This window comes from Ammospiza nelsoni, chromosome 1, assembly GCF_027579445.1.
Source record: "Ammospiza nelsoni isolate bAmmNel1 chromosome 1, bAmmNel1.pri, whole genome shotgun sequence".
In the NCBI taxonomy this organism is placed as follows: Eukaryota; Metazoa; Chordata; class Aves; order Passeriformes; family Passerellidae; genus Ammospiza; species Ammospiza nelsoni.
Window position 1 is genome coordinate 59,758,594 of NC_080633.1, and position 12,900 is coordinate 59,771,493.

Below are 12,900 nucleotides of genomic sequence, written 5' to 3' on the forward strand. Positions count from 1 at the left end.
AAGCATCTGCTGTGAGGCTGCCGTGGCCTGTGCGTGTTCTGCCCTCAGCAGTGTGGGACAGCAGCCTCTGTCTGGCTCACAGCTGAGGAGATGACACCAGCATCACATTTTTTGTTACATTACTGCTTTTTCTTAACTGTGCCATAGAGGTGGCTGTGCACATATGCTGTATGAGCTGAAGTTGTGTTTGACTTTGTGCTATTCCCTTTGGCTCTGTCCCTTTACCAGTTAACACATCCTTAACTCTCCTAAGCTGTGGTGTTCATGACTGGTGTTGCCAGCTGCCAGAATTTGTAGGTCTAGATCCATGCATGCTGCCACCAAGGTGTATGTGTAGGTGCACATCCACCATGGTAAAAGAGATGTCTTTGCTCATGTTTTGAGTCTTTATCCCATATAAGAGAGAGAATTTTTTTTTTTCCTTTTTTTCTTTTTCCTTGAGGCAAAACTAGTGTGCTACAATCATGAAGCACTTAGCTGTTCAAAGAAACAGGTATTACTACCTGGTGGTAGTGGTGTGCCAGCAGACAGCAGTGTGGCATTTATTATAGTTAGAGATAAATGGCCTTAAAATCATCTGTGTGCAGTGTCAAAAAACTCCAACCACTATACACAACAAAACCAACATTCTCCAGCAGCTGATCAAAAGCAATAAGCATCACCCATTACAATGGCTGCCCTGGGTGAAATTTATTCTCCTCTGAGTGTTTTTTATGTCTGGCAATGTGTGCATCACAACTTTATATAGCTTCCAAAAATAATTTGTTTGAAAGGTTCCTGGTTTATATTTGTTTCCTCATCTGCCATCCTAATAGATAAAATGAAACTTTATTAAAAGCCAGGCTTTGACTAGGAGACAATGAGTGGGTTTTGTCACTTTATTAAAACTCTGTGCATGCTGGAATTAATTATGTGCCTTTTGAAAAATACCAAGATCTCACTATTGTAGGACAATAGCAACTTAATGGAGAACAGCAGCAATATGGCATGTGTCATCAGTCTGTTTTTCTTCACAGCTGCTGAGCTGCAGTTTGCTGTCCCAGCACTGTTTTTTTCATGCTTCAAAGCCAAAAGATGCATTGATTCATGGTTATTTGCTAGCACTGCAAGTGTGAAACTCTTCATTCTGCAAGGATGTCAACTCCAGCATGGCTTTCCTAGTAGTTAGGTAAGGGTGCTTGCAGTTTTTGGGCTTCACAACCTCAAGGAGATGCATTCTGCACCTTCCACGTGCACTAGCCATGGTCGCTTCATTCACACTGGAGATGGCGCATGAAGCACACCTGGTGTGCATGAGCCAAATCACCATGAGGAGTGAACCTGTGAGTCCACCTAGTGAGCCTGTCAGGTGCCACCTTAAGACTGAGCATCTGAATGACACCAGAAGATGCAGTGCTGCTCCTCAGCACGAGGCCACACTGTCCCCCAGCCACTGCTCCCTTCGCTGGTTTGCAGTCAGCTGGCTCCAAAGCTGGATCCCTGATGTCAGACCTTAATAATCCTTAATGAAAGAAATGTCTACACTGGGAACAAAAAAAACCCAATAAATTAAAATCTTTCATGAGTCACAGCAACCCATTGCTGGCATTGCTTTGCCAGGAGTCTGAGTCAGCCCAGGCACCATCAGCCCTTGGCCCTCCTCTCTAGCACAAGGAGCAGATGTGTTCCCGGTGCTGCTGGGCCATGAAGGATGGGCAGAACCCTGGCGTGGGCCCCTGCGTTAGGTGTGCCTGCAGTTCAACACAGCTGGGGCTTTGCTGAGCCAGGTGCATCCTGCAGGGTAGGGGGGCTCAGTTTTGCTGCCTCCATCTCCTGCAGTGCTCAGCAGCAAGTAACACGAGTTAATTCACATCAGCACAGCAAAACACCACCTCCCTCCACACCCAAATCATCAGACACAGAGAGTCAGCAACAAAGCTTTATATTTTTATTAAAATAAAGTGTAACTTTTCCATTTCCCTTGCTTCATTCCTATAAGGAATGGCTTAATAGGAGAGTTTGGTAACATAGGATTAGTTCTACGACATATGTTGAGGCAAAAAAAAAAAACCAAACCCAAACAACAGACCAGACAAATCCCATCTTCAGTACATCAGGTTTTGTTCCCTTCCTGGTGGGTGGAGACACTGCATGGCTTTAGTACAAATAGGGGTGTAGGTACAAGAGACTGTTGGCTTCCATCTCCCTCCATTCCCTGACCACATCCCACCTGTAGGAGCACTGAAAGACCCACACAGCATCCTGACTTAGAACAGCTACACAGCTCCGCCAGGGAAAGCTCATGCATGGGGCTGGCATCAATAAGCAAACATGCAGATGCCACCATATGATTAATTTCCCTTTATAGTGACTTAAATCCTTTGAGAATCAGGAAGAAGAGCCAGAACACTTGTTCTAATGACAGGATTGTCTTTTTCTCTGTAGAAGGGCAAAACCAAAAGGCTACTCCTAAGGCAGAGCACAGCTGCTGCACTGTAGCTTGGGCTGAGCCCACTGATGGTGTCTTGCTGGCTTCACTGGGTTTGTCCTGCTCCCCTACTCCTGTCTGCACACGACTGCACTCAGTGCAGCCATCACCACTGAGGACAACTGTGCAGAGCTGAGAGTTGCTGCTGGTTCAACATCACCCTCCCCTTCTTGAGCTACATGTAGTTCAGACTGGTTCAGTTGCCTGTTAAACACATTTCTCAATACACAAGAGATGGAAATAGTTAACAGAAAGTGGAGAAATGTCATCATTTGTCATGGTATTTTTAATATTTGACTGTTAGCAAAGGAAAAATAACCAAGTTAACATTCAGTACTGTAGTCAGGAAGATTTTTTGTATGTGTATTTCTGTCATGGGACTAAGTGAGATATAAAGCTTAGGATGGTAAATATGCATCTCTACTAAATAATGCAAACTGTGCTCACACACAATTCAGAGCTGGCAGCACTGCCAGCACTCTTGCTGTGCTGCTTCATCTGTAGAAGACAAAAGCAAGCCCCTGGTAAAGCTGAAGGAATGCTTCTGCCCTTCTCTTGCCCTCGCCCCTTGGCTTGTCTGACGTTTGTGTTCCTTGGTGGTGCTGCCAAAACAAACGTGCTGTGGGGCGTCGCAGCACGGGGAGCCCCTTGCTCAGCCCTGCCACTGAGCAGGGCCCGGAGGAGGTGGCATGCTGGTTGCTGTGACACATGGCACCTGGCATGGGCTGTGCTTCACACTACATTCTGCTGGCTGGCTATGTTCAATGGCTGCTCCTTGGGCATACCCAAAAATACTTGCTCAATAGAAAAGCCCTAAGAAAAGCAATGGAGCAGAGCTATACTTGGTAGAATTTGTAGGGGTACTTTTCAGAGGTCCCTTAAGATCAGCAGTTGGTCTTTAGAGAAACCTTGTGTTTGTCTGCCCGTCATTTATGCAGTTCATGGCATTCTTCCTGCAGAACTGACCTCCCTTGTCCGCTGCTTCTTGGCCTGCCAACGTTATGTCCTCAGCTGTTCAGGGTCAAGAACTTCTCTTGGCTTACTGGTGCACCAAGGTCTGACCCTCCTGCTCACCAGCACTTGGCGGGAATGTGGCACTGAGCCCCCCTGTACTGTCACCACCCAGGAGCTCGGTGTTCTCTTGCCTCTGGCGCACCTGCCTGCTGGCTACTTGCTGCTGCTGCTCCTTCAGCTCACTGTAGGAACGGGAAAAGGTATGAAAGATGGATGTGACTGGGAAAGCCATCAGCAAAATCCCACTCAAGATGCTGCTCAGGGCTACCACCTGTCCGGGGATGCTGCGAGGCACCATGTCCCCGTAGCCAACCGTTGTCATGGAGATCACGGCCCACCAGTAGCTGCTGGGGACGCTGGTGAACTCTTGCTTGGCTCCCAGTTCGCTCTCAGCCAGATAGACCAGCGGCGAGAAGAGGGCCATGGCGACGCAGAGGAAGAGCAGGAGCAGCCCGAACTCGCGGGTGCAGCGGCGCACGGTGAGCCCCAGCGTCTGCAGCCCCAGCGAGTGCCGCGCCAGCCGCATCACGTACAGGATGCGCAGCGCCCGCAGGAAGCGCAGCACCAGCCCCACGCGCTCCAGGTACTTGTTCCCGGCTCCCCCGCCGGGCTTGCTGCTGTTCTTTGTGGAAACAACATCCACGATGAGAGAGATGTAGAAAGGCAGAATGGCCAGGATGTCGATGATGTTGAGCGGGGTTTTCAGGAAAGCACACTTGTTTTCTGCCTGGATGGATCGCAGCAGGAACTCAAAGGAAAACCACGCCACACACACCGTCTCCAGCACAAAGATGTCATAGCACTTCCGTGAGCATTCACCCTGGGGAGAAGAGGAGTGGGAAACACATAGAAGAGGGAAGAAACAGATTTAGCTGGGGAGTGAAAAAAAGAGTGTCAGCTCTTAAAGGAAAGCATCACGTGAAATTGATGTAAATTGTGATGTACCAAAGCAAAATTACGGCTTTGAGAGGTACTAAAACAAAAGGCTACATGTTTGACTACGGGACAGGTCAACAATGCTCTGGAGTGTCTCAAAGCTGCCAAGAATGTGGCGTGATCTTATCAGCTGTTGGCCAGAGAGCCTACTGCTAAAAAGCCAGTGGCTCGCACTTCATTTCTAACCAAGACTTTAACATCTTTTCAAAAGGATTAATACAGGATTCATGGGTTGTAATAAATATGTTATCCTTCCTTCCCTTCCTGATCAATAATAAATTGCTTACTAATGGCTCATAAACACCTACAGCATTTTATGTGATATGCTTAGAGTTATCTATAATCTATTATTCAATAATACAGTACATATTTTATATTCCAGTGAACATTTATTAGCACAGCCTTACAGTCAAACACTTATATAAAGTACTGAGAAATGTAGGCATTTCTGAAAGAAAAAATACCACAGGATAGAGTGCGTTCTGGAGAGGTAAGTGTTTTTAGTTACTGCACCTGTAACAACTAGTGACCACAATGCCTTCCCCAAGCTTTCTTCCCCTGCTCTTCCCTGCAGGCTCACTTGGTGGCAAATAAAGAGAGCTCTGGCTCTTTGGTTATGATGCTTGTAAACAAGCCTTAGAGCTCTGGAAAGGCAATAAACAATAATGCTGGTGATGGCCACTCCTCCGCTGTTAATACTGTGGCAATTCTCTGCTATATCACTCTTGGTACCTCCAGCTGAATAATAAACAGCTTCTCTAAATAAACAGATTTTGATGTGGACAGTTATAGGGCTAGTGCTCTTTCCTCTGTAAATGCTTGTATAAAAGTGTGAATGCTCTGGGGCCTTTGTGCGGAAGGCAAGTATATACTTAATAGGGGAAGTGTATATTTACTCAGTGTGCCAGTTTGAACAGTTTGTGAAACTGTTGTAAGGAGTCAATCCATGCTAGTGGGGTATGTGACTCCCACTGGATGCAACAGGTATTAGGTCCCAATTCCCAACCCTGTTATACTTGCCTATACCAAATTACAGCAATAAAACATCAGCTGAGAATGGCAAAGCTGTGTCAAGCTGGTTCCCATTTCACTGCCGGAGAAGCTGAGAACCTGGCATATCTATAGCAGCTCTGCTCACATACTGAGCTAGGGGAGTCTTTTGCTCCAGAGAGCCAGGGAAATTTTTAATGCACAGCACCACATCCTAACTTCATCCCTCTTGAAGTGTGTATGCGCAGGCTTTTTCCCTGTTTGGAAGGAAAGCAGCACACAAGAGACTGATGATGAGACTTTTGCCCTCTTCACTAACTGCAGCCTTCCCCAAAATGTGGAGGGACTGGATATGCTTCAAGGGCTGTTGCACTGCCAGCAGTGAGAGCAGTGTCACCACATGAATGCAAAGCCTTGGGTTACCTCACTATGACAACCAAAACGCTGAGGCACCCTGCACATCTTACACTTAAGAAGAGATTGAGACAATAACTAAAGAGATGTCAACAAGAAAAACAGATGTGAAAAGGAATCCTCAGAGCCAGGATTTATGGTCCTTGCAGTAACCACAATAAAAATTGTGATGCCTTGTGTTTTTTATTTCGTATTCCACTTTCAATTGGCACATGATGTACCTCCCCCTGTTTCCCAGGGGGTCATGCTGACATGGAGAGAAAAATTATTTGTCCTATTGAAATTACTGTAAGGATTTTAAGCATATTGCAGGGAGGAATGATAATCTTATTTTACCAGTATAGTACCAGGATAGCCTCTCTTTAAATTCCAAATTTTGATTTGTGTGAACACCAGAAGGAGCTTAATTTATATCTGCCTCACCAAACTAATTTGGTCATAAGTAAGTATTTTTGTCACAAGCATAATACATAGGATACAAGATTTTGTTTCTAGGAGCTTTCCTCCTATCACAGGATAATTATGCTGTCAGGTTCTCCTATCAAATACAGAATCAAGATGCTTTCACACCACAACACAAATCTGGCTCTGTGAGCCAGAGACAAAGCTCACAAGGTTAGTGGAAGGACTCTGCCTGTACCACTGTAATTTCTCTCCTTCTGACCCAGAAACCAGCCCCCAGACCAATATTGTCCCAGAACTCTTCTGCCTGGGAATCTCTCATCAGGATATGCTTGATCTCACACCTAAGGGCAGTCTCTGGAGGTGATTTGCAGCTCTTCACCCCATCCTTGCAGGTGCTCTTCAGGTTCAGGTTGCGATGTGAGAATGATAATCCAGACAAGAACAGCTATGGCTGGAGCAAAGCAACAGCAATGACAAGATGAATACCCAAATGTGCAAATTTGCTTTCTCTGACAGGTGCACCATTACTTGGATCACCACCTATGGAAACTAGGATGCACCTTGCCTTCAGAGCCCTGTCTGGCAGGAAGCGTTCTGGACTCTGATGCAAATATATGGACTTTTTGTGCCACTAAAAGTTTTGGGAAAGTCAGTGAAGCCTATGGGGAATTTAGCCTTAAAATAAAACTACAGAGTCACTAAGGTGATTAATAGCTAATTTGGCACCTAATTCCCCCAGCAATTTCTATTAGTTGCATATGGAAAGGAGACTGCCAAAGTGCTTTTGTGTGTGAGTTTTGGTGCAGGAGAAAACAGGAGTGAAAATTACTCCTCATGAATGGGCTACCAGGGAAGATGACTTTTGGAAGATCCTGTCTGCTCTCCCACACTCTGACATGTTTATCCCCTGTAGGTTCACAGACCTAAAACATTGCTATTTATGTCTTCAATCTTCCTGCAGAACTACATCCCAAACGCAAGTGGGGGAGCAGCCTGGCAATATTTGTTCAGCCAAGCTCAAGAAGCCTGGTGGAATCTGGAGCTCAGATAATGCAGCACTGCAGAACCAAGCTGCATCTTTGCCCATCAAGATAATGAGGAGATGAAATTTCCTCCATCCAGAGCGGAGGCTGGGCCCTGCCTTTTTTCCACTGTTCCCACTCTCCACAGCTGACAAATAATATGAAATTTGAAATGTTTACTTTCAGTACAGTGGAGTGATAATGTTTTACTACACAGAGTTCACTTCAACAGAATGAAACAATCCCCCTTCCAGCAAATGCATAATTATCTTCAGCAACTTGCTCAGTATCCTTATTAACCAACACTATCTAAACAAGCCAGGCTCTGTCCAAAGGCTGTCCTAAGAATAAGAGGGTCTGAACATGCTTTTAGAAAACAGATCTGTGTGTCGATCAACCTGCCAGAGGTCTCTTTTTTCCTCTAATTAAATGTCTTCCTATCCCTTGGACCATGTTTCAACCTCATCTAGGTGTGTCCTATTATTGTCCTCACATGTTATAAAAAACAGCAACTCAAAATTGTATTTCATACTCTTTGCACTTAATTTCTTTCGGTTGCAGCTGCTTTTCCTTGGTGTTTTTTTTTTTCCTGCTTGACTACAGTATTGGTTAAAAATGAAAAAAAAGGGCAATTTTTGCTTTCTAAACCTTCTAACTATGTTTTCCAGTCCAAATGGATGCTGAAATTCTGTTTGGGCTTTTGAGGTTTTTCCGTTCAAGAAAACAAAGCAAAAATTCTCAGAAAGGCACACTCACAGATGGAAAAAAAAAATAAAATCAGGAATTAATCAGCCATTGGAACACAAGAAAAACAAGTCCTAACAGAATAGGGCATCCTGCCCAAAATAGGTCTTCATCAAATCTGTATGTTCTCAAAAAAGATTGAGCTATACCAGCTTGTGGCCATAAACATGTCCATTAACAACTACACACTGCTTTTTACTTTTTATAAGCAAAACAGCTCTCCCTCATACTAAGTAACAAAATTTCTTCACCCTGTAATCTAATGGATACAGTTTTATCACTACTTTTTCATATTTAGAGTGATGTAATTGAGCTGCAGGGAAAACAGTTGTTTTTCACAAAGTGTATATATTTGTTTATCTGTGTACATTTGTTTCTTTCAAACCATGAGTAGTTTGGGTTTCTTTTTTGTGCAAAAAATTCTTGAGTATGGGAAATTATCTGCAGTTGCACAGAATTTGGGGACTATATACCAATATCAACACAGGGAACAAGGAAAGAAAATAAGAAAGACATCAGTGAGTAATTCTGTGCAGTCAAATTAAAGTGAGTCTCCTTCATTAGGATCTACAGAAATTTGCTGTCAAAAAGCCAACCATGGCATCTTTCTTCTGGAGCAACGTTTTCTTTGCCAAAAGTTCCTTTGGCAAAAGGAAAATTACAAAAAGGAAAATTGGTGTCACTGGAGTTCAAATCCATCTGTATTCATTGTTCTGTATGGCCTGTCTAAAAGTGGCAGACATCTTTCAGAAACATTTTGGTTTGGCTTACAGGGTCCGTTTCACTTGTACTGAGCCCCACAAAAATTCTCCACTGTGTGTTGTGTGACTTCTCGGCCCTGCCTTTTCCTCTGGTCTCCTGGGAAGAAATTGTGACCATTCCTTAGACTCTTGCAGGCTTTGACACCGTCTTCTAATCCCTCTGCATTACAAGATGTCAAAAGCCAGATCACCTTTAACTGCTCCAGTTCTTGTACTGTTTTCCATGCACTTTTTTGTGAGGTCAGCAGCTCCGTGGCACTTTGAAGGAAGAAGTTTCAATGCTGCCCACTTTGACCCTACAGTGAGATTTCCCTTACTGTCAAATCTATATGTTAAGAAAAAAGAAACTCCAACATGAGAGGCATTGCATACAAAAGTACTTACATAAGCTTGAAAATCATGACATTTCTAAAATGATATTTTGTACACGTCCACTTGCCCCTTGTTACTTGAGCCTTTCGGGTCACACGTTTCAAGCTCTTTCTTAACAACAGTGTGGAACTTGAAATTCTGATGCAACTAAGGTCTCAGCATCAGAGGTCTGTGTTAAGAGACCTGCAGCCCTGAGGCTGCTGACAAGTCTGCTGACAGTTCCCAGTCCAGAGGCTTAGGGTTTTCCCCTTGGATTTGGGTGGGAGGCTGAGCTGCCAGTTTCAATGAACATCTGCGGGGTGACCCAGAGGACACACACTCCTCCACTACATTCTGCGGGGTGACCCAGAGGACAGACGCTCCTCCAGTACCAATTATTCAGCAGCCCAACACTTGGAGCCTTTGCCGGGCTTTGGAGAGACCCAGCTCCTACTGCTGTGAGAGCGGGGTGGAAGCTTGCATCTGGCTCTGTCCCAGTGCGTGGGAACGCCTGGAGCACTGGCTGCTGGATCATTGGCTCTCTCTTGTCATTGTAAAATGAAGAAGCCTTCCTTGAGAAAAATTCCAGCAAAAGAGCAACATTCCCAGAAACACGGCTTACCAATGAAACTCTAAGGTATTGCTCACGCTGGCTCACTTTCTGATGAAAGGCAATTTTCTGATGAAAAGTGGTTTTCTAGCGAAAGCATCCAGACAATTTTCCCAGCAGGGATAAGCGCAGGACTCCTGCGATGTGCCCGACCTTGGAAGGGCAGCATCCCGCCCTGCCCCGGGCACAGGCAGCTCCCCTGGCTCCGACCACCCACAGACACGGCGATTGTAACTCAGCGCTGCTGCCACCGACGCTGGGGTCAGGCTGAACTCGCGGTCAGCCTGCTCCCAAAAGTTCCTTGTGCTCCCGAGCAAAGATGATTCACATAACTGCACAGCCTGTCCTCAAAGCTGGCGGGCTGTGAAGTCAAAGTAACAATTTCTGTTTTTAAAGTCACCAAAGGGCCATGAAAGAGTCCTCTGCTTCTTGCTATCCACACTTTGATCTGTAACTGGAGCTTCGTTTGTTTCATCTTCAGCCCAGCTGCCATCAAAGGTAACCTGTGCCTTCCGAGGGGAGGGCTGCTGCCAACTTTGGGCAGCATGTTATGGACACAAGGTAGCTCTTATACAACTTGTCTTTGTTGAGGAGAAAGGGCAAGGAGGTGGGCAGGAGCTACACCTGCTTGCCCCTCTGGATTTCCCTTGATCCTGAGACAGCACAGCCCCAAATCACCACTTCTCAAAACCCCTCAGGCTGCCATTTTTATCCTGCCAGTGAAGCTGCAAATAAACACAGAACACCAACAGGAACAAGGGAGATGCAAGAGACTATGGCAGCTGCTAGAAGGTAACTGCAGGCTGTGCTAAAATGCCCAGCCAGAGTCTAATCAGCTCATGGAACTGCATGCTGTTTTATTCACTTGCAGTATGCAGCCAAGGGGTTACTGAGATACCTGCATGTGCCTTTCATTTGTCTCAAATTGCTGCTCTGACCTCTAACTGTGAATCCAGATGGCTGTGCTCATGGAAATCTCAGCAAAGGGCCTGGGAGTCAATGAGAGGGAAGAGGAGACCACGTGAGGACTTTGCCTAAGACTGCCCTTGCAGACTATAGAGACAGGAGACACATGAGGATGGCATTCCCGATCCAGGAAGCTGCAGAGGGAACCAGCTGTGCTTCCTTGGGTTACTCTGCCCAATGCACAAGCAGCTGATGCTTTGGGCCATCTCAGCCCCAAACTGTACAATCAAAATTAGACACTGTAAGTAGGCCTCAGGTTCCTAAGCCATATAGTCAGCTTTGAGACCTGTTTAACTGATACCTTTTTCCCTGGAAATGCTACAGATGTCTTAACAGCTGACTGCATGCATCTGGCATATAGCTCTGAATGGGGGAGAACGACACAGACATGAGGTATTCAACTGCCTACCTACCAGGCAAGACCTACTGTGATCCTAAGGCCTTCTTCCACTTCCCCACCTCCCTCATGTACTGCCCCTGACACATGCAGATGTATTCTTTGGTCCACTATCCTGCCTCCTTTTGCCCCAATAGAGCTGTTGTTGAGAAGAATGGAAAGCAGGTAAGTAGTACCACAGATGCACAAAATGCCCTCTCATTAATACCTCCTCATGCCTGTGCCTGTTTTTAGCACACACTTCTCCAAAAGCAACAGTGTTTGTTAGAGGGAAAAAAATGCTATCTGGCTCTACTTTATGGAAAGCAACCAAAACCTAAAGTCAGCAAGAAGCAGGAAACACAGAAAGAATAAAACAGACCATGAAATATCTATGAAACTGTCAACTTGCCTGATTTTCAGGTGTCTATCAGGAACAAGCACAGCACCTCATCCAGAGAGGCTGGGGGAAGCATCAAGACATCCAATGTCTTAAAGCTCCTCAGAGTCTGTGACTGTGGCTGGGAGCAGCTTAAGGGACCAGTGGAGCTCCAGCAGCCAGCTGCTCCTATCTCCCACTCTGATCACACCACTCACCAGGAATGAGGGGTTGTACTACAACCTAAGGAGGAGCAATACACCCTGGGTAACATCTTCTGCCGATGTGGTCCAGGAGTGGCTGGAAGGGCAGCACCGTCAGCTGAATAACTGCAACCAGCATGGCAGGCAGGAGGGTGAAGGAAAGGGAACTTACATGATCGGTCTATGCTGGCTACCTTCAAAGGGAACCCCTCACTAACTGACAGGAGACTGTTGGCCAGAGAAGAAATAGCTACACCAGCTTTCAGTACCTGGACTCCAGAAGACACATGAGGTTCCAAAAAAGACCCTCTGCAAGAACAGGGAAGACAAGAGACTTCTTAAGATTTAAGCATCTCAGTTTTGAGGGTTGGTGGTGTGATGCAGTTCCCGTGAGAACAGGGGTCTGCACTCACCCCAGTGGAGCCCTCCAAGTCCTACCTGCCCATAAGGTCCAGCTGGCAGAGGAAATGCTCTCTTGGTGATGCTGGAGTTGGCCTTCAGGGTCTGAGATCCCCACCTGGCTGGTACACAACTTTTTTCGGTGCATGAGTGTAAGACATAAGCAGGCTATTACTAATATTTAGAGAATTACAACCTTTATGTACAAGAATAGATTTACTGCCATTTGCTTGAACAAATTTTCTAAACCAAAACACTACTTACGTACCTGGGGTCTGCTTTGGCAATTGTGCAATTGTTCAGTGCCATTGAGACACTGTCTGAAGACAAATAGCTACACAGGAAGACACAGGTCCAGGAAAACAAGGTATTGTATTTGGAACTCATCAACTGCCATGGCATTTGAGGCAGGATTTCACAGACCACAGTCCGTATGGCTTGCTTGTCTTTGCCCTGCAGCTGACCCGTCTGTGGGAAACACCCGTGGGTGACACAGGGGTCCAGGTGTGCCCAGGATTCCTGCACAGCCCTCTGTGCTTGGACCAAGCACAACCTGCCCAGCCTGGCCTCAGGTGCAGCTCAGCACAGAGGATTTGTTCATCAGCCACTGCCACAGGCAGAGAGGCAGGAAAAAGAATGATGATTTTAACAAGCAAAGGTGTCCCCCAAAGAACAGCTTCAATTTAGAAATACCAATGTTCTCAGTATTTCTGACTAAAATTACATTGGAATTTTCTATATCTGGATTTCCAGAATGCTTTTTTTGGGTTTGGCCCATTTCTTTCACTCAAATTGGAAGTAATAATCCCCAAGAGAATAATGAAGCACCAAGAGTGTCCTTACTGAGAAGTGTCCCCCTCTTC

The 12,900-nt window shown here is 45.7% G+C and overlaps 1 protein-coding gene across 3 annotated transcripts in view; it reads right to left on the reverse strand.

Annotated features, from left to right (window-relative positions):
• Window positions 1-1,910: 1,910 nt before the first annotated feature.
• KCNG2 (potassium voltage-gated channel modifier subfamily G member 2) overlaps window positions 1,911-12,900 on the reverse strand; it is a 53,413-nt gene continuing 42,423 nt past the window's right edge. For all 3 annotated transcript variants that reach the window (XM_059474885.1, XM_059474876.1, XM_059474871.1), the window contains exon 3: window positions 1,911-4,301. In XM_059474885.1, coding sequence (XP_059330868.1) covers window positions 3,507-4,301 — 795 coding nt within the window. In that variant the 3' untranslated portion in view covers window positions 1,911-3,506. The remainder of the gene's footprint in view (window positions 4,302-12,900) is intronic.